The following is a 26,095-nucleotide window of genomic DNA, read 5'->3' as shown; positions in this document are numbered from 1 at the left end:
ACACTCACTGTATTCCATGTACCTGGCTATAATAGAGCCATTTCATTCTTTATCCAGATTTGGGGATTTTAAGTTACCCACTTTCTCAGGTAGTGTTCTGAAGAAAAAACTTCTAGGAAAATAGTATGAATTTGGCTGTCTCATTTTTCTCTCAGCAGCAGGAATTTTCTCAATATTCACTACGTTCAGATTGTTCCAAGAACAACATTGAGCAATTCTGCACAAATGCTTTTCCTCAGCAGTCTTCAGAGAAACGGTTATCTCCTTTGGCTACTGGATTCTGGAAACATCTTGGGAGAAAAATTTCTTTCTTAGTATCATTGCTGATTCTCTCATCATGTTGTGTGCTTTTTACTCCATCACAGAGCATTGCCCTGTCTGTTTACAAGAATTATTTGCTGGCTTGAGAGGCTTTGTTTTTATCAGTAATAACACCCTAACAATGAAAATATTTGAAAGAGCTCTGAGCATCTCTGTGCAGTCCATTTGGAGAATGAAAATTTCAATCTTTGGAATTCTATTTTGGTTTTATAACTAAAAGTGGAATATGAGGATTGTAGGATTTAATACTGTGTTATAGAGTATGCTGTAATAATATGTTTTTCCATTACATAGTATGTTTTGGGTAGCTGCATTCCTTAAAAGTTGTAAAGAAAAAACACCAAATTATTCTTTATGGTTGCTCTGATTTGGCTTAGTTTTTTTTTTTTTTTTTTTTGGTCATATGATGCTTGTTGATATTTCAAATTTTTACTGTACAGAAAGTTACTTTGAGTTTGGTGAATTCAGGAAAGGGAAAGTAGGTAAGTTGATTTTGCCTATAAGCAGTACTCTCTTTAGAGAAATTTTTATGATTCTTTTCAGTGAAACAGTGTGAATATGTAGTGGCAAAACTTTGGTAGGCACAGTTTGACTTTAGTCATGGAGCTGGCTTGGAAAGTTATATGGCTCCATCTGTAAAGCTGACCCGTGCACCTCTCCTTGACAGTGCGTGGAAGGACAGTAGGCAGTGCTTGCGGGCCACTTTGCCCAAGGATAGCACAAGGCACCGCTTATTCAATTTGATCTGTTTGAGCCCATTTTATTTTTGCTTTGTTAAATAAAAAAATTCAAATTGGACATTTTTTCTAAAATGAAGTCCATTTTGTCTGTTTAGTCTTGCAAATAGTTTTTAAAAATAGTTAACACTAGTCCCAGTGTGTTCATCTCACTGTCTTATCCCTGAGAATATTTATAGAGGGAAAAAAATGTGACTTTTCAAATTATCTTTTAGTTGTAAATTATCACTCATCCTTGGTAAGAGTATCTTGAATACACTGCTGGGGGGACAACTGTATTTTGAACATCTATAGTTCTGCTGATCATTTTAAATTCATAATGTAAATCTAACCTGCGTAACTCTTCTAGATACATCATATTATCCTGACTTTCAGATAAGGAAACTGAGTCAAAGAATAAATAACTTGCCCAAGATCACAGCTTGTACACTAGAGAACTGAGATTCAAACTGATCTGTAGAATTCCAGTTAATTCCAAACTTTATGCTTTCTTCCAATTTGTTACACTTACTCTGTTTTTATGGAATATTTAAACCAAATATTTAAATAGAGAAATATTTAAGTCCAGAGTTAATCTTCATTATTTTTAAGTGATGCAAATCACAGTTTTTATCAAGTTTGAACTACCACTGAACCAGAGAAATACAGAAATAGCAGAATATTCTCTAAACCAAGCCATTATTTAATTCACTTTAATTGATAGCATTAAGTTCCTGTGTTTTAGAGACCAGGTTTCTTGAATGCATGGGAAATATGTATATAGTATGCAGCATCAGAATCAATAAGAAGTGACTTTCCCACTGCTGCGACCACTTCGGCACAGGTTCCATTGATAATGGCAATAGGCAGCTGTAGTAGGGGCCCACAGACATCTAATGAGAATGTCTTCTTGATGACTTGACATTTCTCTTGTCAGTTCTATAAAAGCAGATAAAAGGTATTCAGAACACCTAAGTGTGTATAACTACTATGCTTTCTTCAATAGAAGTACCAACAGGCAGGAAGAAGCTCAATTTTGACTAAATGTGTGGATGTGATTTATATTTTCTACTTATATACATGTGCAAAGACAATTACAAAATTACATTTGAGTGATGGGTTTTTTGTTTTTGCTTTTTGTGATAAGGGAAAGAAAGGAATTACCATATACCTCAGAATGTTAGCTGCTTACAAATACTGTGAAATAACATTAAAAATTTAGCCTGCCCTTAAAATAGCTATTTCATCTGTCTATTGCTTGTTTAAACTCTAACTTTTACTTTTTGGCATATGAAAATACAATAAATCTATCAATTATTTTATGTCTGTGTTTTCTTTTGTAATTGATAATAACTTAAATCATGTTACTTCAGTTCTATAATGTTATAATCATTAGCGTTATCCTTCAAGACAAAAAGACAAAAAGCATGTTCTGGCAGTCCATGATTTAAAGATATAAGCCAAATTTATGTTCATACATTACATTCATAATATTTTTAGCAGTATGATACAGTGGAGGTCCCAAATTGGATTAGACTTTTGCATTGAAATCCAAAGTATTGGTAAGTCTAGCACATATAATCTTGCTAAACTGTTGTGGGTACTTTTTTTTAAACCTGTCTGTCTGTCAGTATTTCACATAAAAGTAATATGTTATGCAGAGTGACTTAAAAAAAACTCAGTGATTCTTGAAAAAGAATGTGAATTCTGGTGTGTTAACATGAGTTAACCTCACACCACCAAGTCTTTGAAAATTGAGCACATAAGCAGTTTTACTAAGATAACAGTGGAGCACTTAGTGTGGTTGTGATATGTTGGAATGTTTTTTGGTTCCCTTTTGAGTTCTTGTTAGTCCTTTTATGTCTGTACATCTATGTATGTCAGTGTGTTTGGTAAATATGAATTGAATAGATGACTTCTTATTTTATGTTTTAGGCCAAGATTGACAGACACCTAAATATTCATGACTTGAGAATATTCTGCAGCTATAAATTTGAACCATTGATGTGCAAAGCAAGAACTGAAGCCCACTCCGGAAACTAAAGTGAGGCTTAATAAAACCTGTAGATTGCCTCACATTTGTCTGTTTACAAAGTAAACTTACATCCAGGGAATGAAGAGCACCACCAGCAGACGACTTTGCAGAACTCTCTAATTTGATGCATTGTTAAGTTTTTTTACTGTGTATATGAAATGTAGGAAGATGTAAAAAAAATAAATTAGGGAATACTACTTTGTATTGTACTGCCATTCCTACTGTATTTTTATACTTTTTGGCAGCATTAAATATTTTTATTAAATAGCCTTGGTTTGTGTGCATTATCTTAGGACAACTCTGCTCCAAATAATGTTCTTTTATGGATTTGCACTCAGTTTTATAATTAGAAATTGAAATTGGTTCAAAGTGTTGGTCACCTACTTTGATTTTTCTTTGGTTGCCCCTTAATCTTTCAATATAGGTTAGATATCTTTCAATATAGGTTAGATATTCTAACCTTCAATATAGGTTAGAAACAAAAGAAAAGTTAGAATATTTCTTTTTTGACTTGGGAAAATATATAATATCTTGCCTTAATGTCAAAATTAATTTCAATTAAGTACAGCAATAGTGCAGTTTTTTAAAATCAGTATGAATTCTGGTCCACAAGCATTTCCACAAGGGCTCTGTCCTGAATAGCTTTTGATTGCTTTACGAATTTCCCAATCAAGTGATGGACTTGGGTTATGTATCCAATCAGTTTTAAGTTAATAGTAATATTTTTGTTCAGAGATACTCAAATCTCTGCATCATGTGAATGTCACTTTAAAGATAAAACTCACAATTGTTTTCTGTTTTGCCAACTGTGAGTGTTTTTGTAATACCACTCATTGAATACATCTATTTCACCTATTGAAAATGTGACTTGCCTTATGTTCTTTTCTGCCTTGTCTTCCTGGACTTTTAATTTACATTTAGTAAGCAAACTCAGGCCTACATCTATCAGTGCAGAGTCTTTCCTAAAAGGCTACATGAAGAAATTATTTTACCACAAAATAGTACAGCAAATCTTCCCATTGTGTCAATAAAGCTTGAAAAAGCTATATTCAGCTACTTCTATTTCTTCATTTGCCATATAATCTTTACCACATTAAGTGTCTGACTTTCTTTTTATCACTCTGAAAATGACCCAGAAACTTCTTAGCTTGTTCTACAACAAATTAAGTTTTCATTCTTCATTCTTGCCTTTTATGACATTGATAGCAATCTCAAGAACACCTTCCCTGAAGCTTTCTGCTTAGACTTTTATAAAATCTCTCTTCTGGGTTTTTCTCATCTTAAGTCTTTGTAAGTTTTTTTTTAACTTACTGTGCAAGTACATTTCTAGTCAAGCTTTTTCACTCTGCTCAACTGAGTTTATGTCCAGTGCTTATTAACCCTTCACTTCTCCCTCTCACTGGCCCCTGACAGTCACCATTCTACTCTTAGATCCTGTGAATTAGACTATCTTAGATAACTTTATGTAAAAGGACTCATGCAGTGTTTGTCTTCCTGTGACTGGCTTTTCTCGCAGCATAATGTCAAGGTTCATCCACATTGTGGCATATTGCACAATTTCCTTTTTCAAGACTGAATAATGTTCCATTTTGTGTTTGTGTCATCTGTCAATAAGCATCTAGGCTGTTTTCATCTTAGTTATGAATAGTGCTGCAGTGAACATGAGAGTGCTAGAATCGCTTAGAGATCCTGATTTCAGGTATTTTGAATAAACAACCAGAGGTGGCATTGCTGGATCTTATTACCCTCCTGAAAATTTTTTGAGGACCCTCCATACTGTTCCATAGTGTTGAAACAATTTTCAGTTTCTCCACATCGTCACCGACACTTGTCTTTATTATTTTTGAAAGCTCTGATTAAGTAATGAATCAGTCCGCATCCCATCTTTCAAGTAGGAGGGCACTGTCTATACATAAATAATATCCTAGCGGAAAAGGTGATATTTTACTGTGGTTTTGTGCGCATTTTCCTCATGATAGTGATGTTAAGCTTATTTTCATGTACCTATCGGTCATTTGTCCGTCTTTGGAGTAACATTTATTCAAGTTCTTGGCTGCTTTTTAAACTGGGTTATTAATTTCCTTACTATTGAGTTGTAGGGGTTCCATATTTTAGAGGTTAACCCTTTATCAAACACATGGTTAAATAAGCTTTTCACCTATTCAGTTGGGTGCCTTTTCATTCTGTTGATTGTTTCTCTTCTGCCTTACTCTTGAGTATTGGCATTCCCAATTTTGGGGGCTTTTGATTTTTATAATTTTAACACACCTCAAATGATCTCATCTTTGCCCAAATCTTCATCTACTATCTCTCTGCTAATTATATGCAACTTCTTCAACTCCAGTCTAGTTACTGAGCATATATTTGGGTCCATCAGTGGTCACTGTATAAATTCCTTAACTTTAACATTGGATGATATCTCCATCCCATCCCATCTTCCTCCTGTGTTTTACATTTTATTTGGTGCCTCCACCAGAAATCTGAAATTCATTCTAAATTGTTCCATTTAGGCTCCACATCTAGTCAGTCAAAAAGTTCTGTAAATCCTCCACATTGAAGAGTTCTCCCACTACTGCTTTTAGTGTAAACCTTCATTGCACACATGGGTTATAGCAATAGATATCCCTGCCAACTGTGACGCACCTTTTTGTACCAATTTACTCTGCACAACCTCCCAAGTGATACCTCCCCTTAAAAGTCTCTAATGACACCTTAAGAAATTTTGCTGTCATTTTAAATTCCACACCCCTAGCATGTATCACCATTTCTTCATTTGTCGGTTACCTGTCTGACCTTAGTGAGCACCCTGAATTGCAGCTATGCCAAACTCTGGAATTCTTTCCTTATTTGTTGAATATTTACTCTGCAAACTCTGTACTAGGCATTGCTTATTTAGACATAAGGGGAGAAAACATGATGTACTGAAGCTCACGGGACAGTTAAGCCTGTATAGAAGCGTATATGCAATTGAAAGTGGTGATATGTGCAGTGACAGAAATGAATAGAGGTACCTACTTAGATGTGGAGACATGGCCTTTCAAGACCAGGGAAATCAGAGACAGATTATTCAGAAATATTTGGGCAATGACCCAGCTGCTCCTTAGATAAGGATGTGGCCTCATAAGAAGTTTGATTGAAGGAGAGTGCAACATTTGAAACACTGTTAGAAGTGCCTGTGTTGCTAGTGTATGTTTTTTTAGTATCACCATGGTAGCCCCAGCTTTGAAAGAACAGTAGCAAGACAAGAATCAAGAGTTTCCAGATCTGGTAAAACCCTGCCCTGTGGTCTTTGACTCAGGCACATAACCTGAGTTTTCTTGAGGCCGAAGAAGTGCCTCTAAAATGTTCTGCCTTTACTCAATATGATCACCTTACTTTTGAAAAAAGTTTTTCTTAATTGAATCAGGAATTCACCTTAAGTTTATGGGTCTTTGGATGAATCTTCCCAACAAGACCTAGCCCCACTGGAAATGCTGCAGTTTTGCCAAAATGAGATTGGTGTGAAAACCCTGTCACTATGATTTTGCTTTGGAGGGACTGTTGGGAAACCAAGGAGTGAGCTCTTCTCAGATGGAGACCAGACACCATGTGGCAAGAGACATTTGGGTGGTGAGGGACTCTAAGAGCAAACCGTAATAGCAAGATTTGTGCTCAATTCCTGACTTTTTTTTTTTTTAAAGGAAGCAGTTTTTTTTTTTTTTTTTTTTTTAAGATTTATTTATTCATGCATACAAGAACCAGGGTACAGACCACATGCGCGGGAGGGTGAGAGGATTCACCAGAGGCAGAGCGGGGAGCAGAACAGGCAGCCTGATGAAATGCAGGTTTAGATGTTTAGATGTGTTGTTTAGGTGTGTTGTTTAGACATGTGTTTAGATGTGTTCTTGCTCATCATGAATCCCCAATGGAAATTGTGGCTGAGCTCCCCAAGAGGAATCTGAGGTCTCATAGACTTCTCATGCTGCAAAATCAGTGGCCATCTATGGAATTGAAGGTAGAATGGGCCAGAACTGCTCCCGTACACACTAACAGCCCTTATGCTGTCAGTTAATCTGAAACATGGAGGATCACATGGCATAGCTGTTAAGAACTATTGTGGCTGCTACTAACAGACATGGGGAAAAAGAATGGCCTATACTGGCTAGAAATTCAGGTATAATGTAGTTCAAGACAACTCAGGGAACCATATACTAGGTTCTATTTTTCTACTCTATAGTAAATGGTTTTTATTCTCAATAATTAAGCACCAAGATAGCTGCGGGAGCTCCAATTATCACATCCTCATCCCAGGAGAGCAACATCCCTCCAGGGCTCCTCTCCATTAAGTTTCCATGAAATTGGCATTCTACTTCCACGTTCATCTCATTTGCCAGAATCCGGCTGCATGGGTGTGCATAGCTGCAAGGGTCCTAATAAGTACTTCCATTGGGCATATTGCTGCTCTGTTTAAGTGGAATTCAGTCACCCACACAAAATCCATGTACCCTTCTGCTGAGGTCCAAGCAGAAAGCTTGATGCCTTATAAATATGTTTGGCTTGGGGTAAAATTACTCATTACGATTCTGGGCCCAGTATACCAAGCAGCACAAAACAAAGTGTCTATATTTCACCGCTTTACTACTCGATCAATAACCAGAGTACAATAGTGGCAGGATATATCACATGTGAAAATAAAGAACCTCATTTAAAACAGTTTGGGAGGGCCAGAGCATGAAGCTCTTAAAAACTGTTGCTCACTGTTCTTTGCAATCATAGGCAGAAACTTTCTATATACCTCAACAAGGAAAACGATTTCCTTCTTGCCTAGAAACAGGTTAGTCAGTGAGAAACTTCAGTTCCACCGATGAGAGGTTGTCATTACCCTAGACCTGTGCTTTCATCCAATAAACTTCAACTGAATGGACCCTCTCAAGTCCCTCCTTTCTTCTAGAAAAAGAAGATTTTCTTTGTTCTGTGGACTTGCCTTTGGGTGCTATAGACTGCACATCCTGGACTGCAGTCCTGCTATTCCTGAATAAATTCACTGTGCTAGTAAAGTAACTGGCCATTTTATTTTTAAAATTGACACATATAGTGTCAATTTTTGTACTGTGCATTTTAAATATCACTACTCTAGTCACGATTGGAGTGGAAGGTAGAAAACACATACAGAATAAGCATAATAGTGCAACTGATTTTCATTATATAGCATTACATAATCCAGATGTCCAGATGTCTTTTATGAACTGATTCTTGAAAAAACTAGGCAACATTAAGAAATGTATACAGGGCCTCCCCGGTGGCGCAGCGGTTGAGCGCTGGGTTGCGAAGCTGCCCGCAGCCTCTGCAGCGCCGGTTCGATCCCCGGCTACTCCCCGGCCACCGGAGGAGGGTCCCACATGGCGCGCAGACCTCTCCTGCTGCCCGCTGCTCCCCTCAGCAGTGTACTTCGGTCCTTCTGCCTGCTCTGCTCCCCGCTCTGGCTCTGGTGAATTCTCTCACCCTCCCGCTTCTGACTGTACCCAGTGCTTGTAAAAAATAAATAAATAAATAAATAAATAAATAAATAAATAAATAAATAAATAAATCTTTAAAAAAAAAAAAGAAAAGGAATGTATACAAATCAAAATAAATTATTCCACTGAAATTTTTTTGGATAAAGTTACTAAAGTACCTGAATTATTCTTACTATTAATTCACAAGTGTTTCTGATACTGACTTTGAGTAAATTTAAATGATAAAATGCCAAGGTAATGAATATCTGGTTTTATCTGGACCCAGAAACAATACTCATTTATTTTGTATTTAGTGTAAGTATGCCTGCTGTTGTAAAAGCAAAAAAATCTTTGGATTTCTTTCAATTAGTAAGAACAGGTATTAATGTAGATCTTTTGTAAAGGAAAAGTGGTCTTAACTCAAAATTTCCAATAGCAGGAAATATCTATAATAGTAATATCTATACTTTGTAAGTTTGTTTAGAGGAATAAAGATGAGGCATCTAAATTGATTAGCACAGTGGCTGACACCTAAATATTTACTGGTGTCAATATTACTATTACCCAAAGGATAAAAGATACATTAGGCCCTCACCCAGAAAGTGTAGATTTATAGAGTTACATTGACAGTTATGTTAATAGTAAGTATTCTTGGCATGATATGATGAAAGTGGCATCATAACTTCTTCCCCAAAGCAAGTAGCTCTAGTCTAATCAAAAGAAAAACATAGGGGCCCTCTCCTGGTGGCGCAGTGGTTGAGCACTGTGCTGCGAAGCTGCCAGCAGCCTCTGCAGCGCTGGTTCGGATCCCCGGCCACCCGCTGAACTAATCATAGCAGTTCAGTGTATTGATACTTACCGTGAACGATTTGGAGAGATCTCTATTAAAGAAAGCTACAGGACATTGAATCAGTTTGCCAGAGATGGGGGTGGGGGGGATAACCCTATATTACAGAGGATTGTGGACATTCTTTATACCAGGGATATTCTTTATACCATTCTTTATACCCTCTATAGGCAGCCCACAGGAGGAACAGGAAGAGGAATAACAGCCTGATAATATATTCAAAAGAAGTAAGAATTCCACAATTTAAATTAAAAATAATCTGCAAAGAAAAATAAAATGTTACATGAGGGCCCCCCCCACCCGACCCCGGTGGCACAGCAGGTTGAGCACAGCACTGTGAAGCTGTTTGCAGCCTCTGCAGTGCCGGTTCAATTCCCAGCTGGCCAGGGAGATTCCCACATGGTGCGCAGACCTCTCCTGCCTTGCCTGCCGCTCCCCTCAGCTGTGTCTTCAATCCGTCTGCCTGTTCTGCTTCCTGCGCTGTCTCTGGTGAATCCTGTCACCGTCCTATGCCTCTGGCCTATACCCCAGTTCTTGTTTAAATAAAAATAAATCTTTAAAAAATAAATAAGTAAAATTAAAATGTTACATGAATAAAACTAGAACATAAAAATAAATTTTAAAAAGAACTACAATTTTAAGGTAGATATGTAGTTTGTTTTTTCATTTTAAGAACCAGTGTAAACTTTCATTTAAACAACTATAGCTCATATCATGTCATACCGGTAAGAATGACGCACATTTAAAAAAAATAAATAAATAACAACAAATGCTGGCGAGGATGTAGAGAAAAAGGAATGCTTTTACATTGCTGGTGGGAATGAAAACTGGTTCAACCACTATGGAAATCTGTGTGGAGGACCCTCAAATTACTAAAAATGGACCTACCATATGACCCAGCAATTCCACTCCTTGGGATCTACCCACAGGACATAAAATCATTAATTCAAAAGGAAACCTGCACTCCCATATTCATTATAGCACTATTTACAATAGCTAAGATATGGAAACAACCTAAATGCCCAAAAACAGATGACTGGATCAAGAAGATGTGGTACATATACACAATGGAATATTACTCAGCAATCAAAAAAAAAACTCATGTCGTTCTCAGCAACATGGATGGAGCTGGAAGATATTATGCTCAATTAAATAAGACAGAAATAAAAAGAAAAATACCAAATGATTTCACTTATAGGAGGAATGTAGGGGATCCAAATAAGGGATCAGGAAAAAAAGTATACTACTATAATAAAATATTATAGTACTTTACTATAATAAAGTAAAATTCAAAACCAGCAGGCAACTATAAACCAGAGATATTCTGCAGGAGGGGAGAAGGGATTAGGATCAAAACAGGGGTGGGAAGCATATGTTGTATAAAATACAAGCATACATTTTATTCCTGAGATGAGAAAGTATACATTGTATAAAAATGAAGAATGATGTAAAAAATAAATAAATAATTTAAAGTTGGGTGTATTAAATTATGCAAAAAAGTTGTGTCATGGCAAGGTCAGTTGCATAAATCTTCCTTCTGGTCTAGTGTTGGTCTTCATATCTTTCACAAGTATCTATTGGTGCCCACCACTGCGCTAGGCAATATAGGGGATACAGAAATGAATAAAACATTTTTCCATTGTGTAGGAGTTTAAACAAAAAACAGAATAGAAGTTCAAGAAACAATAATGTGAAAATAGTAATAGACAAATTGGGTAAGTACAATTGTGGAAGCAAAACTTAATTGCTGTTACAAAAACATCTGTATAGGGCCTCCTTGGTGGTGCAGCAGGTAGAGCGCAGTGCTTTGAAGCTTTCTGCAGAGAGAGAGCTTCGATTCCTGGGGTTCGATTCCTGGCCAGCCAGGGAGATACCCACATGGCACGGCAGACCTGTCATGTCTCGCCTGCTGATCCTCTCAGCAGTGTTTTTGGTCTGTCTGCCTGTTGGGATCCCTGCTCTGTCTCTGATGAATCCTCTCACTGCCCCGTGACTCTGGCCTGCACCCCCATTCTTGTATAAAATAAATAAATCTAAAATAAAATAAAAGCATCTGTATAGAGTAGAACAGGTTTCAATAACATTCAATAACTACTACACTATGCATGAACCAAATTGAATTGTTTTCACAGTATTGTACAATAAAGTTTCATATAGCGAAAGATTTTTTTTTTAATCATCACTTCAATTTCACAGCAAGCAGGACATGTAATACCTAAACACAGAGAGAGCATTCATGCAAGATGGCTAAATCCTTGATATATAAGACAACCCAAAGTGACTCCACTGTCGCTACATGCAGGCCTTTCTATAACTACAAGGTGGTGGTTGTGGAAAGCATGGTCCCTGGTATCAATATTTAAAGAGCAACTGCTACCTTCTATATATGTCCTTTTTGCCTGTTTTTCATTTTCTTAATCAACTCTGCTGTTGTTGCTGCTTCTCAGAAAAATTGGTAAAAACAAATTGTAATCACTGAACATAGATAGCACTCTGGCAATCAAGATGTTTAAAACCTTCACTCTTCTGGGGCAAAGAAAGCACTGTGCAGCATTTAGAACTTGATTTACAAACAGGATGGTCATGGATTTTTTCTTGGCTTGAAGACTTCCACAGTATTCCTCATCAAGTCATCACAGGAGAACTGACTTAAGTTTGTTTCATAGCTAAAATTAAAAAAATTCTGTTTCTGGAGTGATCTGAATAGTCCAATAAATTGCATCTGGTTTAATTCCATTCATTGCATACACACGAGGACTGAATAGCGTGGCATCAGTGACAGAAGCTGGTGTCAGATCATGAATTCCACTCTCACAAGTGACATCCTTTATGGTAACACTGCCTTTCCTGTAAAACTAGCCCATAACTGCTGGATCAAACTCACTTATCAGAATTTCCAGGGTTTGATCTGGCTGACTGATAGCCTGGCTCTGGGAAATTCAAAGTATGCACGTGCCAACAGTCAGAATTCATGCATCCCACTCAATATGCTGCTCCATCTGGGAAAACTGCATTAAGAAACTCTATTTCTTCCTGTAAATTCCAGTGTTCAGGATAAAACATCACTGGCAGATAAACATGCTCCTCTCAATGAGCACACAGCTCCCTGCTTGTCAGTATTTGTCACACTCACGACTAAACATTATACCTACTTCAAAGGCATATCTCATTTGGACCTTGGGATGGTGCAAAGAGCTCCTGATGCTTGGTTATCTTAGGGTTGCTGCTTGGACAACCAAACCTCTGGCAGTTTCTTGGTCCATTGGGAAGTATGTGCGCCTTCCATCTGTGTGAGACTAGTGAGCAACAAACAACCACAGAAAATCACCTAAATTAAATCTTTTCTCCCACTAATGAAGATTGTTTCAGCTGTGTTAATATTTTTTTTTTGTATAATTTTTTTTCTGTGAGCAAAAGTTGAGTCTTTGGAAAGAGTCAGCAATCAAAAAAGAAACTCATACCATTCACAGCAACATGGATGGAGAGGGAAGGGATTACGCTCATTGAAATAAGCCAGAAGGAAAAAGAAAAATATCTGATTGTTTGATTTGTCGGAGGAATGTAGTGGAACCAAATAAGGAACCAGGAAAAAAATAATAATAAACTAAAAAACAAACTTAACAGGCAACTATTAATCAGAGACACTGTGCAGAGGAGGGGGAGAGGGAGGGATCAAAACGGGGGAGGGAGTGTGTTCTTACACAAGGGACTATGGAGATGGTGCACAGGTGAATTGGTGATAGGAATTTTGTGGGGACTATACCTGAAAGGAGAAAGCATGCTTTGTAAAAAAGGAAGAACAGGGCCTCCCTGGTGGCGCAAGGGGTTGAGATGCAACCTATGAAGTTGCAGCATGAGTCATGAGCCACAGCAGCATGAGTTCGCTCCTCGGCCAGGGAGCTAGCCACATGGCGCAGCAGATCTCTCCTGACTCGCCCATTGCTCCCCTCAGCAGTGTGTTTCAGCTGGTCCGCCTGTTCTGTTCCCCACTCTGTCTTTGGTGAATCTTCTCACTCCCTGCACCTCCGGCCTGTACCCCAGTTCTTGTATGCATAAATAAATAAATCTTTAAAAAAAAAGCAAGGAAGAACAATGTAAAATATATATAAAATTAAATTAAATTATAAAAAGAGACAGACACATTCAGTCCCTTGCACTCAACTGTTTCCCATTAAAACTCATAGACTACGTATAGTCTATGCCTATAAGCACAATGTCACTGGCCTTACTGTGGAAGACTTTTCTTTTTAAAATTGAAGTAACATTGGTTTATAACACTGTATATGTTTTGGGGATATAGGTTCAAATAAGTTACCATGCCATGCCCACAACCAAAACACCAATAACCTTCCATTACAGTCCATGTTACCCTCTCTACCCTTTGTTCCCATGCCCATTCCCTTCTGCAGTCAGAATCCAAAGATTTGTTTTGTTTTCACTTTGTCTTTCCTTTGTTTTGTTTCTCTGTATTCCATATACAAGTGAAATCATTTGATATTTGTTTTTCTCCCTATGATGTATTTTACTTAGCATAACCCTCTCCAGTTTCATCCATGTTGTCATAAATGGCAAAGTTTCAAACTTTTTCTTGGCAGAGTAGTATTCCATAGTGTATATATGCTACATCTTCTTTATCTAATCTGTGTGTGGGCACATGTGTTGTTTCCATATCTTGGCTACTGTAAATGGTGCTGCAGAAAACAAAGGGGTGCATATATCTTTTCAAATTAGTGTTTTTATATTCTTAAAATATATACCTAGGAGTGGAATTGCTGAATTATATGACAGGTCTGTTTTTAATAATTTGAGAAATCTCCTCATTTTTCCAAACTACATTTCTAGTAACAGTGTACAAAGATTCCTTTTTCTCCAGTTTCATCAACACCTGTTTTGATATGGGCTCTTCTTATAGGTGTGAGATGGCATCTCATTATGATTTTGATGTGCATTTTCTTATGATAAATGATGAGTATTTTTTCATGAGCCTGTTGACCCAAAGAAGTCTTCATTCTTAGTCCCAATCTGGCCGCCGGAGCCCAGAGGGGGATCCAGTTAGCCCGCCGGGGCAGACCAAGTGTGCACAGAAGTGCCGTTCCAACTCGCCATTTTAAATCAAAGACCTTTTGTGTGTCTGCAACACACCTAGACTGCGTGGAGCTGGGAAAAGGCTGTGCCCACAGCCAGAGGTGAGCTGAAAAGCCCCCACAGCCCAGTCCCTCCCCATACCGGTCTGGCCACCAGTCTGAACCCAGAAGGGGATTCAGTGATTTGGAGCCTACCGGGAGATCCAGCCACCACAGGGTAGACTGTCGTCCATAAAAGCCTCCTCAGAATAAAACAAATACGGAAGTGGCACATATTAAAAAAACTAGCAACAACAAATGTTGGCAAGGGTGTGGAGAAAAAGGAACTCTTCTGCACTGTTGGTGGGAGTGCAAACTGGTCCAACCACTGTGGAAAGCTGTGTGGAGATTTCTGGACCTACTAAACATAGAGCTTCCATATGATCCAGCAATTCCACTCCTAGGAATTTACCCAAAGGACACAGAAACATCAATTCCAAAGAACACCTGCACCCCTATGTTTATAGCAGCACTGTTTACAATAGCTAAGCTTTGGAAACAACCCAAATGCCCAAAAATAGATGACTGGATCAAGAAGATGTGGTACATATATATTCCATGGAATATTACTCAGCATTCAAAAAAGATAAACACATGCAATTTGCAGCAACATGGATGGCGCTGGGAGGGATCATGCTCAGTGAAATAAGCCAAAAAGAAAAAGAAAAATACCGGATGGTCTCACTCATAGCAGGAATCTAGAAAACTTAAATAAGGGACCAGGAAAATGAATAACTATAAGAAAGTGAAAATCAAAATCAGCAAAAAACTATGAACCAGAGACACTTTTAGGGGGGCGGGGGCGGGAGGGGAGGGATTGGGGTCAGAATGGGGGGGCTGCAATTTTATGGGGAATATAACAATAAAATTTATTATCTAAAAAAAAAAAAAAAAAACAAATACGGAAGGAGGAGATTCTCTGTGACAACAACTACTAACATATTCATGGTACTACTGCCCTACCGGAATTCAGACATAACACTTTTTTACTTGATTGGACCACTAGTTTCTGACATCCCAGAAAGAGCACACCAAAAAGATGCTGGCCAGTACCAGCGACACTGTGTCCCAACACATAGGACAAATTAGAAAGCAAGCAGCAGGGAGAGGAAAAACCACATGCAACCAAGCAAGTCCTCAGGAAAAAGACACCACAAAAAAAAACCACCCACCAGATTGCAACAACAGTGACTTAGAAGAACTTCTGAACCTTCCACAAAGAGAATTTAAAATTGCCATAATTAAAATACTGACAGAAGTCATTAAGGAAAACAATGCTCAGAAGAATGAAATTGAGTCCCTAAAGAGGGAAGCAAAAGAAATGCAGGAGATCAAAGGATTAATGGAAGACCTAAAGAACTCTGGGAAAAGCAGTGATAACAGAATAGATGAAATGGCAGAATGAATAAACATTCTTGAAGATACAGAAATAAAAAGAACCAAAACAGATAAGGAAGAGAAGTACGGATGAAAAAGACTGAAGAAAGACTTCAGAACTATCTGACTCCATGAGGAAAGGAAATATAAGAGTTATAGGAATCCCAGAAGGAGAAGAAAGAGACACAGAAACAGAGAAAATATTCAAGGAATTAATTGAAGAGAACTTTCCAAACGTGAAGAAGGAGCTGAAAATAGACATACAAGAAGAAAGAAGAACACCAAACTTCCATGATGAAAGGAAAAATACAGCAAGACAAATAATAGTAAAGCTCCCAAGAATCCAAGACAAGGAAAAAATAATGAAGCTGACAAGAGGGAAGAAAAAGGGAACATTCAAAGGAAAACCAATCAGGCTGACATCAGACTTCTCCGAAGAAACACTACGGGCAAGAAGAGAGTGGAGGGACATAGTCAACAGACTCCAAGACGACAAATGTCAAACAAGAATATTCTATCCTGCAAAGCTTTCCTTCCTCAATGAAGAAAGAATAAGGACCTTCCCAGACAAACAGAAGCTCTGGAATTTCATTACAACTAAACCCCCACTCCAAAAAATACTACAAGGAGTCCTAAAGCCAGAAACAACAGAGGAATGAATAACAACAAAACAAGGCCAAAAAAAAAAGAAAAGAAAAAAAAGTTACTAAATAATAAATAAATAAAATCAGGAAAGACAAACTGGTAAATACAGATGCTAACATATCAATATTAACTCTAAATGTAAATGGACTAAACTCTTCAATAAAAAGACACAGAGTTGCAGGCTGGATTAAGAAACAAAACCCAACCTTATGCAGTCTCCAGGAAACACATTTAGCTACAAAAGATAAAAATAGACACAAAGTAAAAGGATGGAAAACAATCCTACAAGCAAATGGACAAAAAAAGAAGGCAGGAATAGCTATACTTCTATCAGATAAAACAGATTTCAAACTCATAAAGGTAAAAAGAGACCCCAACGGTCACTACATTATGATCAAGGGGATGGTACTTCAAGAATAAATACTCATTAACATATACTCACAAAATGAAGGAGCACCAAAATATATCAGAAAACTATGACCATCTCTGAAAACAGACATCAGAGAAAACACATACGTAGTAGGAGACTTCAACACACCACTATCAACAATGGGTTGATCAATGAGACAAAAAATAAGTAAAGACACTAAAGCTCTAAATAGGGATCTAGAGTGCTTGGGCTTAACAGACATTTATAGAACACTAAACCCAAAAAAATCTGAGTACACATTTTTCTCAAGTGCACATGGATCATTCTCCAGGATCAATCACATACAGGGACACAAGACAAACATCAACAGATACACCAAGTTTGAAATCATACCAACCATCTTCTCTGACCATGAAGGCATCAAACTAGAAATAAACCCTAAAAAGAAGGCAAGGTACTCTCCGACCTCATGGAGATTGAAACCCACACTACTGGAAGACCACAGGACTAATGAGGAGATTGAAGAAGAAATTAAAAAATTCTTTTAGTTGAATGACAGGGAGGACACCAATTTCCTAAAGGTATAGGATGCAGCAGAAGCAGTAATAAGAGGAAAATATATAGCAATAGAAGCTCACATCAAGAAAAAGATAAAGAAGAAATAGAACACCTAAACAGACCAATTACATGCAGTGAAATTGAAATGGTAATCAAAAACCTTCCCAAAAACAAAAGCCCAGGACCTGATGGATTTACAAGTGAACTCTACCAAACATCCAGAAACAAATTTGTGCCTATCCTTCACAAACTCTTTCAAAAAATTGAGAAGGAAGGGATAATACCAAACATGTTCTATGAAGCCAACATTACACTAATACCAAAGCCGAACAAGGACAACACAAAAAAAGAAAACTACAGGCCAATCTCTCTATGAACACAGATGCAAAAATCCTCAATAAAATTTTAGCTATCAGAATCCAACAATGTATCCATAAGATAATTCACCACGACCAAGTAGGATTTATTCCAGGGACACAAGGATGGTTCAACATCTGAAAATCAATCAGTGTTATCCAACACATCAATAAAAAGAAATAAAAAAACTTATGATAACATCCATAGATGCTGAGAAAGTACTCGACAAAGTACAACACCCACTTATGATAAAGGACCTTGAAATTCTCGGGATACAAGGAACATACCTCAACTTCATAAAGGCCATATATGACAAGCCCATAGCCAATATCATTCTCAATGGTGAAAAGCTAAAAGCATTCCCATTAAGATCTGGAACAAGACAAGGATGTCCACTCTCACCACTGCTTTTCAACAAAATACTGGAAGTCCTAGTCAGGGCAATAAGACAAGAGAAAGACATACAAGGAATCCAAATAGGCAAGGAAGAAGTCAAACTATCACTATTTGCAGATGATATGATAATATACATAGAGAACCCCAAAAACTCCACAGAAATACTAATTCAACTCATCAATCAGTTTAGTAAAGTGGTAGGATACAAAATCAACATGCAAAAATCAGTAGCCTTCCTATACACAAACAATAAATCTAAAGAAGAAGAAATCAAAAAAACATTCCTTTTATTATTAAAACAAAAAAAAAATCAAATACTTGGGAATAAACCTAGCAAAAGAGTAAAGGACCTATACAAAGAAAACTATAAAACACCGTTAAAAGAAATAGAAGAAGACACAAAGAAATGGAAAGACATCCCCTGCTCATGGATTGGAAGAATTAACATTCTCAAAAAGGCCATCCTCCCAAAAGCAATTTACAGATTCAGTGCTATTTCAATGACATTCTTCAAAGAAATAGAACAATTATTGATGAAATTCATATGGAATCACCAAAAACCCCGAATAGCCAAAGCTCTCCTGAAAAAAAGAGAAGGGAATGGACGCATCACACTCCTAGACTTCAAACTATACTACAAAGCCATAATCACCAAAACTGCATGGTATTGGAACAAGAACAGATACACCGACCAATGAAACCATATAGAAAATCAAGAAATAAATCCACAGATTTATGGTCAACTAATCTTTGACAAAGGAGCAAAGACTATGCATTGGAGCAAAGAAAGTTTGTTCAATAAATGGTGCTGGGAAAACTGGATGCTACATGCAAAAGAATGATGCTTGACTACTACCTCACACCATGCACAAAAACCAACTCAAAATGGATTAAAGAACTAGACCTAAGACCTAAAACCATAAAATATATAGAAGGAAATATAGGCAAAATACTACATGGCATGCACCTCAAAGACATCTTTAGAGACACATCACCCAAAGCAGTGATAGTGAAGGCAAAGATAAACAGCTGGGACTATGTCAAATGAAAGAGCTTCTGCACAGCAAAAGAGACAATAACCAAAACAAAGAGAAACCCCACCGACTGGGAGAACATTTTTGCACACAACACTAATGATAAAGGACTGATCACAAAAATCTACAAAGAGCTGATGAGGGCCTCCCTGGTGGTGCAGCAGTTGAGCACTGGTTTGCAAAGCTGCCTGCAGCCTCTGCAGCGCTGGTTCGATTCCCAACTGCTCCCCGGCCACCGGAGGAGAGTCCCACATGGCGCGCAGACCACTCCTGCCGCCCGCTGCTCCCCTTAGCAGTGTACTTCCGTCCTTCTGCCTGCGCTGCTCCCTGCTCTGGCTCTGGTGAATTTTCTCACCCTCCCATGCTTCTGACTGTACCCAGTGCTTGTATAAATAAATAAATAAATCTGTAAAAAAAAAAAAAAGAGCTGATGAGACTCCACAAAAACGAAAATAAGCCAGTCAAAAAATGGGCAGAAGAGCTAAAAAGAAATTTCTCCAAAGAGGAAATGCAACTGGCCAACAGGCATATGAAAAAATGTTCAACATCACTTGTAATCAGGGAAATGAAAATCAAAAACTACAATGAGATACCAACATACACCAGTGAGAACGGCACATACTGAAAAAACTAGCAACAATAAATGTTGGCGAGGTTGTAGAAAAAAAGGAACTTTCCTGCACTAGTGGTGAGAGTGCAAACTGGTCCAACCACTATGGAGAGTTGTGTGGAGACTCCTCAACCTACTAAAGATAGAGCTTCCATATGATCCAGCAATTCCACTCCTAGGTATTTACCCAAATGACACAGAAACATTAATTTCAAAGGGCACCTGCACCCCTATGTTTATAGCAGCACTATTTACAACAGCTAAGCTATGGAAACAACCCAAATGCCCAAAAATAGATGACTGGATCAAGAAGATGTGGTACATATACACAATGGACTATTACTCAGCTTTCAAAAAAGATAAACACATGCAATTTGCAGCAACATGAATGGAGCTAGAAGGGATCATGCTCAGCGAAATAAGCCAGAAAGAAAAAGAAAAATACCAGATGGCCTCACTCATAGCAGGAATTTAGAAAACCTAAATAAGGGACCAGGAAAAAGACTAATTAATACAAAGTAAAAATCAAAATCAACAAGCAACTATAAACCAGAGACACACTATGGGGTGAAGGGGAGAGGCAAGGAAAGGAAGGATTAGGGTCAAAATAAGGGGGGGGTGCAATTGTATGGGGAATATAACCAAAATGAAATTGCATACATTGTGCAAAAATGAAAAATGATGTAAGAATTATATAAAATAAAATATTAAAAAAAGAAGTCTTCATTCTTAAAAAATATCATTTGAGGTTCATATCTTTTTAAATCTATTTCAACACATGTAGCTATTATTCTTTTTGATGCTCTCAAATTGTGCATTTTTGGCACATGCTCAGTAATTTTGACTTATTTGGTGTTTTTTTAAATGATTTTTTTATATTCCCAATACAATTGCACCCCCCCCTCTTATTTTGACCCCAATCACTCCTCTCCCCACCCCCACATAGTGTGTCTCTGGTTTATAGTTGCTTGTTGATTTTGATTTTTACTTTATTATAGTTATCCTTTTTCCTGGTCCCTTATTTATGTTTTCTAGATTCCTGCTATGAGTGAGACCATCTGGTATTTTTCTTTTTCTTTCTGGCTTATTTCACTGAGCATGATCCCTTCTAGCTCCATCCATGCTGCTGCAAATTGCATGTGTTTATCTTTTTTGATTGCTGAGTAATATTCCATTGTGTATATATACCACATTTTCTTGATCCAGTCATCTATTTTTGGGCATTTGGGTTGTTTCCATAGCTTAGCTATTGTGCTGCCATACACATTATTAGTGCTGCCATAAACATAGGGGTGCAAGTGCCCTTTTGAATTAATGTTTCTGTGTCATTTGGGTAAATACCTAGGAGTGGAGTTGCTGGGTCATATGGAAGCTCTATCTTTAGTAGATTGAGGAATCTCCACACAGCTCTCCATAGTGGTTGGACCAGTTTGCACTCCCACCAACAGTGCAGGAGAGTTCCTTTTTCTCTACATCCTCGCCAACATTCGTTGTTGCTAGTTTTTTGCATATGTGCCATTCTCACTGATGTAAGATGGTATCTCATTGTGGTTTTGATTTGCACATTTGGTGTTTTTTTAAAGATGTGTGTGTGTGTGTGTGTGTGTGTGTGTGTAGAAAAACAGGTGTAGGCCAGAGGTGCAGGGGGTGAGAGGATTCACCAGAGACAGAGTGGGGAGCAGAATAGGCAGATTTACTGAAACACACTGCTGAGGAGAGCAGCGGGTGAGACAGGAGAGGTCTGCTGAGCCATGTGGGTCACCTCCCTGGCTAGGGATTGAACTCTGGCCACAGCAGTGATAGCATTGAGACTTAACCCCAAGTCTACCAGGGAGGCCCTGCTCAAATAATTTTGTGATAGGAAAAAACAAATACTGGAAAGATGACAAAAGAGACCCTTGGCCAAATTCATCATAATTAATTGTAAATAATATATGGAAGCAATAGTCAAGTATCCTCTAAGAACTTGGGGAGAAATAGAGAAAACTACCACACCCTGAAAATTGAACTGTCAAACTACTTGATGTATGATGTCAGAACTTTTGAATGTCACTTAAAGAGGCAAAATGATCCCCAACTCAACATAACACTGGTACAATCTAGTTTTCTATAGTTAAAGAAAGAATGAGTTGATCAGAAGTTTAGCAAAACATGGAACAGAGTGTCAAAACACTGAGGGAAATGTCAATTTTACATGACAGGAATAGACCCCACCGTGGAGAAAGACAACCAGGATGACATGCTTTCAAACACTGGAATTGTTTTGGTTCCATGCTGACCAACGAATTTTCATACAAGCTGTTTTTCTCCAGGCAAAAAATACATAGGCCATGTTAAGAAGAATGTAAAGTTGGGCCTCCCTGGTGGCGCAGGTGGTTGAGCGCCGCACTGTGAAGCTTTCGCAGCCTCTGCAGCACGGGTTCAATCCTGGCTGGCGAGAATCCCACATGGCGCGGCAGACCTCTCCTGTCTCGCCCGCTGCTCTCCTCAGCAGTGTATCTTGTCAGTCTGCCTGTTCTGTTCCCTGCTCTGTCTCTGGTGAATCCTCTCACCCTCCCGTGCGTCTGGCCTGTACCCCAGTTCTTGTATAAATAAATAAATCTTAAAAAAAAGAAGAAGAGTGTAAAGTGATTTAAAAAAAAAAGAAGAAGAAGAAGAAGAAGAAGAAGCAAAGTGGCCTACGTGGCTACATAACCAGAGCAGATCTTACATCATCCATCCGCTCACATCCCAGCCTCCAGGAATCTTTGGCTATTTTACTCTAAAGTGAACAAGGAAGTTCTGGCATCCCAATTCATCTAGCGTGGGCACTCTTTGGTTCCATATTTTAGTCAATGCACCAAGCAAACTCTTAGACCTCTCCTAGCCCTTAAGCTAATACTTTGAATCTGCAGTCTCATGTGATGATTCCATATCAATAAATTTGAATTGATAACACATTATATCCTTTCAAACTTAATTTCAAATCTTGCAATCTATTTCCTACTTATTTCCCAGATTTCTGTCAGTATAAATGGGCAAAGTCATATAAAGTTTGTTGCACTCCTTGTTGGTCACACTTTGTTTCTTACCCTCTGGACTGTCTGGGACTTGAGTTGAATTCTAGATCTAGAAGCAAGGGGATCAGGATTGGTTCTGAGAAGATCAGCAATGACTTGCAGGCAAGGAGATGGTAAATTCCTCAGCCCAAACTCAATGGCCTTCTTCTGTAAAAAAAAAAATTGTCAGGGCTTAATGATTCACTTACTTCATTAGAGCCCCATTCAATTGTCTGCATCCCATTTCTCTCTAAACAGTGCGCTGCTGGTAACAGTGAGATCCTGGCGGGTTGGACATTCAATTCACACTAGTCTAGCCACACTTAAAGTTAGACTTTGGGTGTGGTTTTCAAAAGTCTTGACTCTGTAGATATAGGAGATGAAGGTTTCTTTTTTAGGTAGCCATAGAAAAATATATGGCTTTTTTATATTTACTCAAATATTTATTGTTTTAATGGTGCCCATCTGTTCCTGTACATGCAAGTTACAAAATTACGTCATTTCCTTTCCAGCTAAAGAACTTTCTTCAGCATTTCTTTTTTTAAAGAGCATATATTTTTTAATTTATTATTTTTATTTTAACACTTATTTTTTTTTTAATTTTTTAGACAATATTTGCTTCCCCCCACCCCCTCAGATTGAGGGACTGATCACAAAGATATGCAAAGGACTCACACGGTGGAACTTTCAAATTTCTTATGTGAACTTTGAACTGAGAATTTAGAACCTTGGCGTTCACTCTCTTTACCCTAAGTTCTCTAGCACAAAAACAACTAGCCGTACCCATTTTTACTGAAGTTTTCTGTGACAGCAAATACTTGATAATTCAGAGCCTATACATGATAATTCATAACTATTGTCCCAGGGCATGACACAGACTACAGTGTCCCTGTAATTACTAGAAAAATAACCATTAATACCTTCGAATCTATGCAGACAAACAATTCTAGAAAGTTCAGAATCAGTTCAGAGAATCTTTTTTTCCCAAAGATTTATTTATTTATGCATATAAGAGCTGAGGGGCAGGCCAGAGGTGTAGGGGGTGAGAGGATTCACCAGAGACAGAGCGGGGAACAGAACAGGCAGACTGATGAAATACACTGCTGAGGAGCAGGGGGCAAGACAGGAGAGGTCTGCTGCGCCATGTGGGTCACCTCTCTGGATGGGGATCAAACTTGTGCTGCAGCAGCTGCAGGTTGCTTCATAGTGCTGATGCTTAACCCCTTGTGCCACCAGGGAGGCCCCAGTTCAGAGAATCTTTAAGATTTTGTTCCTCCGGAACAACTCTATTTCTGGTACTAAATTTTGCCATCTATAAGGATCAAGCAGAGTTATGAGTGTATTTGTATGCATAAATGAATTTATTAATCACAGGGATTTAATATTAATCAATTGTGGGAGCCCAGTAAGCACTCTCTAAGGCTGTTGTCTTAAATCTCCACTTAGCTGAAGTCTGAAGTCCAGAAGGTAGGCATTGCCACAGGCATGCAAAATAGGGGGCGGCATGGGAAATGGGAACCCACAAGCATGAGCTAGACACAGGAGAGTGGACTGAAACTGGTGATAGCGCTTACAACAGCTACTGGGGTCCTGCCACAGAAGCTAGTGCCATTTGTCGTAGAGCCGATCGATGTCTATTCCTGACCCAACGCCTGGTTTCACGAGGGTGGACAAGGCAGCCCACTGTTTTCCCATGATGTGAGCCCACAGGTAATGTGAACAAGCCACGTAATGCGTACTGCTTCACACCTACCTTCCAAATCTCCCCTAAGTATGTCTCTCATGGTATTCCCAACTAGAAACATAAAAGGAAACAAATTCTGGGAAATGTAGTTCAGTCTAGTCAAGGAGATGTATTCCAAAGGCACCACACTGCTTACAGTTATATACTAGGATTACATATCTCAAAATACTTTGAGAAAGTCTTACCAGAATCCAGCCACCTCAGCAGTGGGAGCCTTCAGGAGCAGCGGTGTTTTCAACCTGCTGCTCCACCACAAGTCTGTTGTGGCAGTTGCTCCTCAGAGCTCAGTAACTGCTTTTTTGTCAGTTGTGGCAGTTGCTCCTCAGAGACCTTGGAATGGACCAGTTAGGTGTGAGTTATGAGCTTATTGGTGCTAAATGGTCCAATCAGACTTGCTGCCAGGACTCAGCCTCTCACCACAAGTTGGTTGTGGCAGTTGCTCCTGAGAGCCCTTTTATGTAAAGTGCACTTCCTGGGTTGTGGAATGGACCAATCAGGTGCTATGAGCTGATTGAGAAATGGTCCAATCAGCCACAGGATTGAAAAATGGTCCAGTTAGACTTGTGGGTGGGTCACCCTGAAAGAAGATATAAGCAAGGGTCAGAGGGAGCTGAGGAGAGAGACAACGCCAATCTCTTGAGAAGGGGAGGTGATGCCAGCCCTGGAGTAGACAACACCAGACCCTAGAGAAAAGAAGAGACTGGCCTCCCTGGTGGCACAGTGGTTGAACGCTGGGTTGCGAAGCTGCCCGCAGCCTCTGCAGCGCCGGTTCGATCCCCGGCCACCGGGCGAGGGTCCCACATGGCACGCAGACCTCTCCTGCTGCCCGCTGCTTCCCTCAGCAGTGTATTTCGTCAGTCTGCCTGCTCTGCTCTCCCCTCTCGCTCTGATGAATTCTCTCACCCTCCCGCACTTCTGTCTGTACCCAGTGCTTGTATAAATAAATAAATCTTAAAAAAATTATAAATAGGTAGGTGGGGATATATAAAGGTGGACACCCACCTGGGTATATGGACATACACATCGACATAAGCGATCTTGCTGTTAGTACAAAACACACAGATCACAATTTAGGTATAGCATTAACATCTTCCTATAACTGAACTAATTTTTGACTTGCATATTCAACCTGCCTTACAGCAAAACATTAAGCTAGTCTTCCAGGTAAAAGTGGTCCATTGAGGTATTGGTTAAAGGTATTGATTGGTTAAAGATATGAAACCAAAGTTTTATTACTCTTTACTCTGCAGTGTCATTGATCACATGTAAAAACTGAGGGTAGTCAAGGTTTGTGGATCCTTGCCCACAAACTCTCACAACTGCAAGACACAACTCAGGCTCAGAGTACAACAATAGGTTTATTAGCAAAGGGGAGCTTGGGAAACAGGAGAGTTTTTAAGGCCACAAATGACTGGATGTCCTACCCCTGATAGCATCTGAAATATCTGTT

General features: G+C 38.7%; 1 protein-coding gene, 1 long non-coding RNA gene and 1 pseudogene across 3 annotated transcripts in view; 1 reads left to right on the top strand and 2 right to left on the bottom strand.

The window, feature by feature from the left end:
• The window catches only part of PTPN2 (protein tyrosine phosphatase non-receptor type 2), a 94,734-nt gene extending 91,395 nt beyond the window's left edge, over nt 1-3,339 (top strand). The window contains exon 10 of one of the 2 annotated variants that reach the window (XM_037508879.1): nt 2,973-3,339. In XM_037508879.1, the coding sequence (XP_037364776.1) occupies nt 2,973-2,994 (22 nt within the window). In that variant the 3' untranslated portion in view covers nt 2,995-3,339. The remainder of the gene's footprint in view (nt 1-2,972) is intronic. The other variant, XM_054694228.1, reaches the window with a different exon arrangement.
• Nucleotides 1,728-24,982, bottom strand: LOC119243218 (uncharacterized). The gene is made up of 3 exons (XR_005124657.2): nt 24,831-24,982; nt 22,935-23,069; nt 1,728-1,976 (listed from the first exon to the last, which is right to left on the bottom strand). It is a non-coding gene; the product is annotated as an uncharacterized LOC119243218 (long non-coding RNA).
• Nucleotides 11,802-12,774, bottom strand: LOC119243217 (S-adenosylmethionine decarboxylase proenzyme-like; annotated as a pseudogene).
• Nucleotides 24,983-26,095: the final 1,113 nt, after the last annotated feature.

This window comes from Talpa occidentalis, unplaced genomic scaffold (genome assembly GCF_014898055.3).
Source record: "Talpa occidentalis isolate TD23 unplaced genomic scaffold, MPIMG_talOcc4v2.1 talOcc4.13, whole genome shotgun sequence".
In the NCBI taxonomy this organism is placed as follows: domain Eukaryota; kingdom Metazoa; phylum Chordata; class Mammalia; order Eulipotyphla; family Talpidae; genus Talpa; species Talpa occidentalis.
Note: the sequence above shows the minus strand (reverse complement) of the source record. Positions and strands in the feature narration are given on the sequence as shown.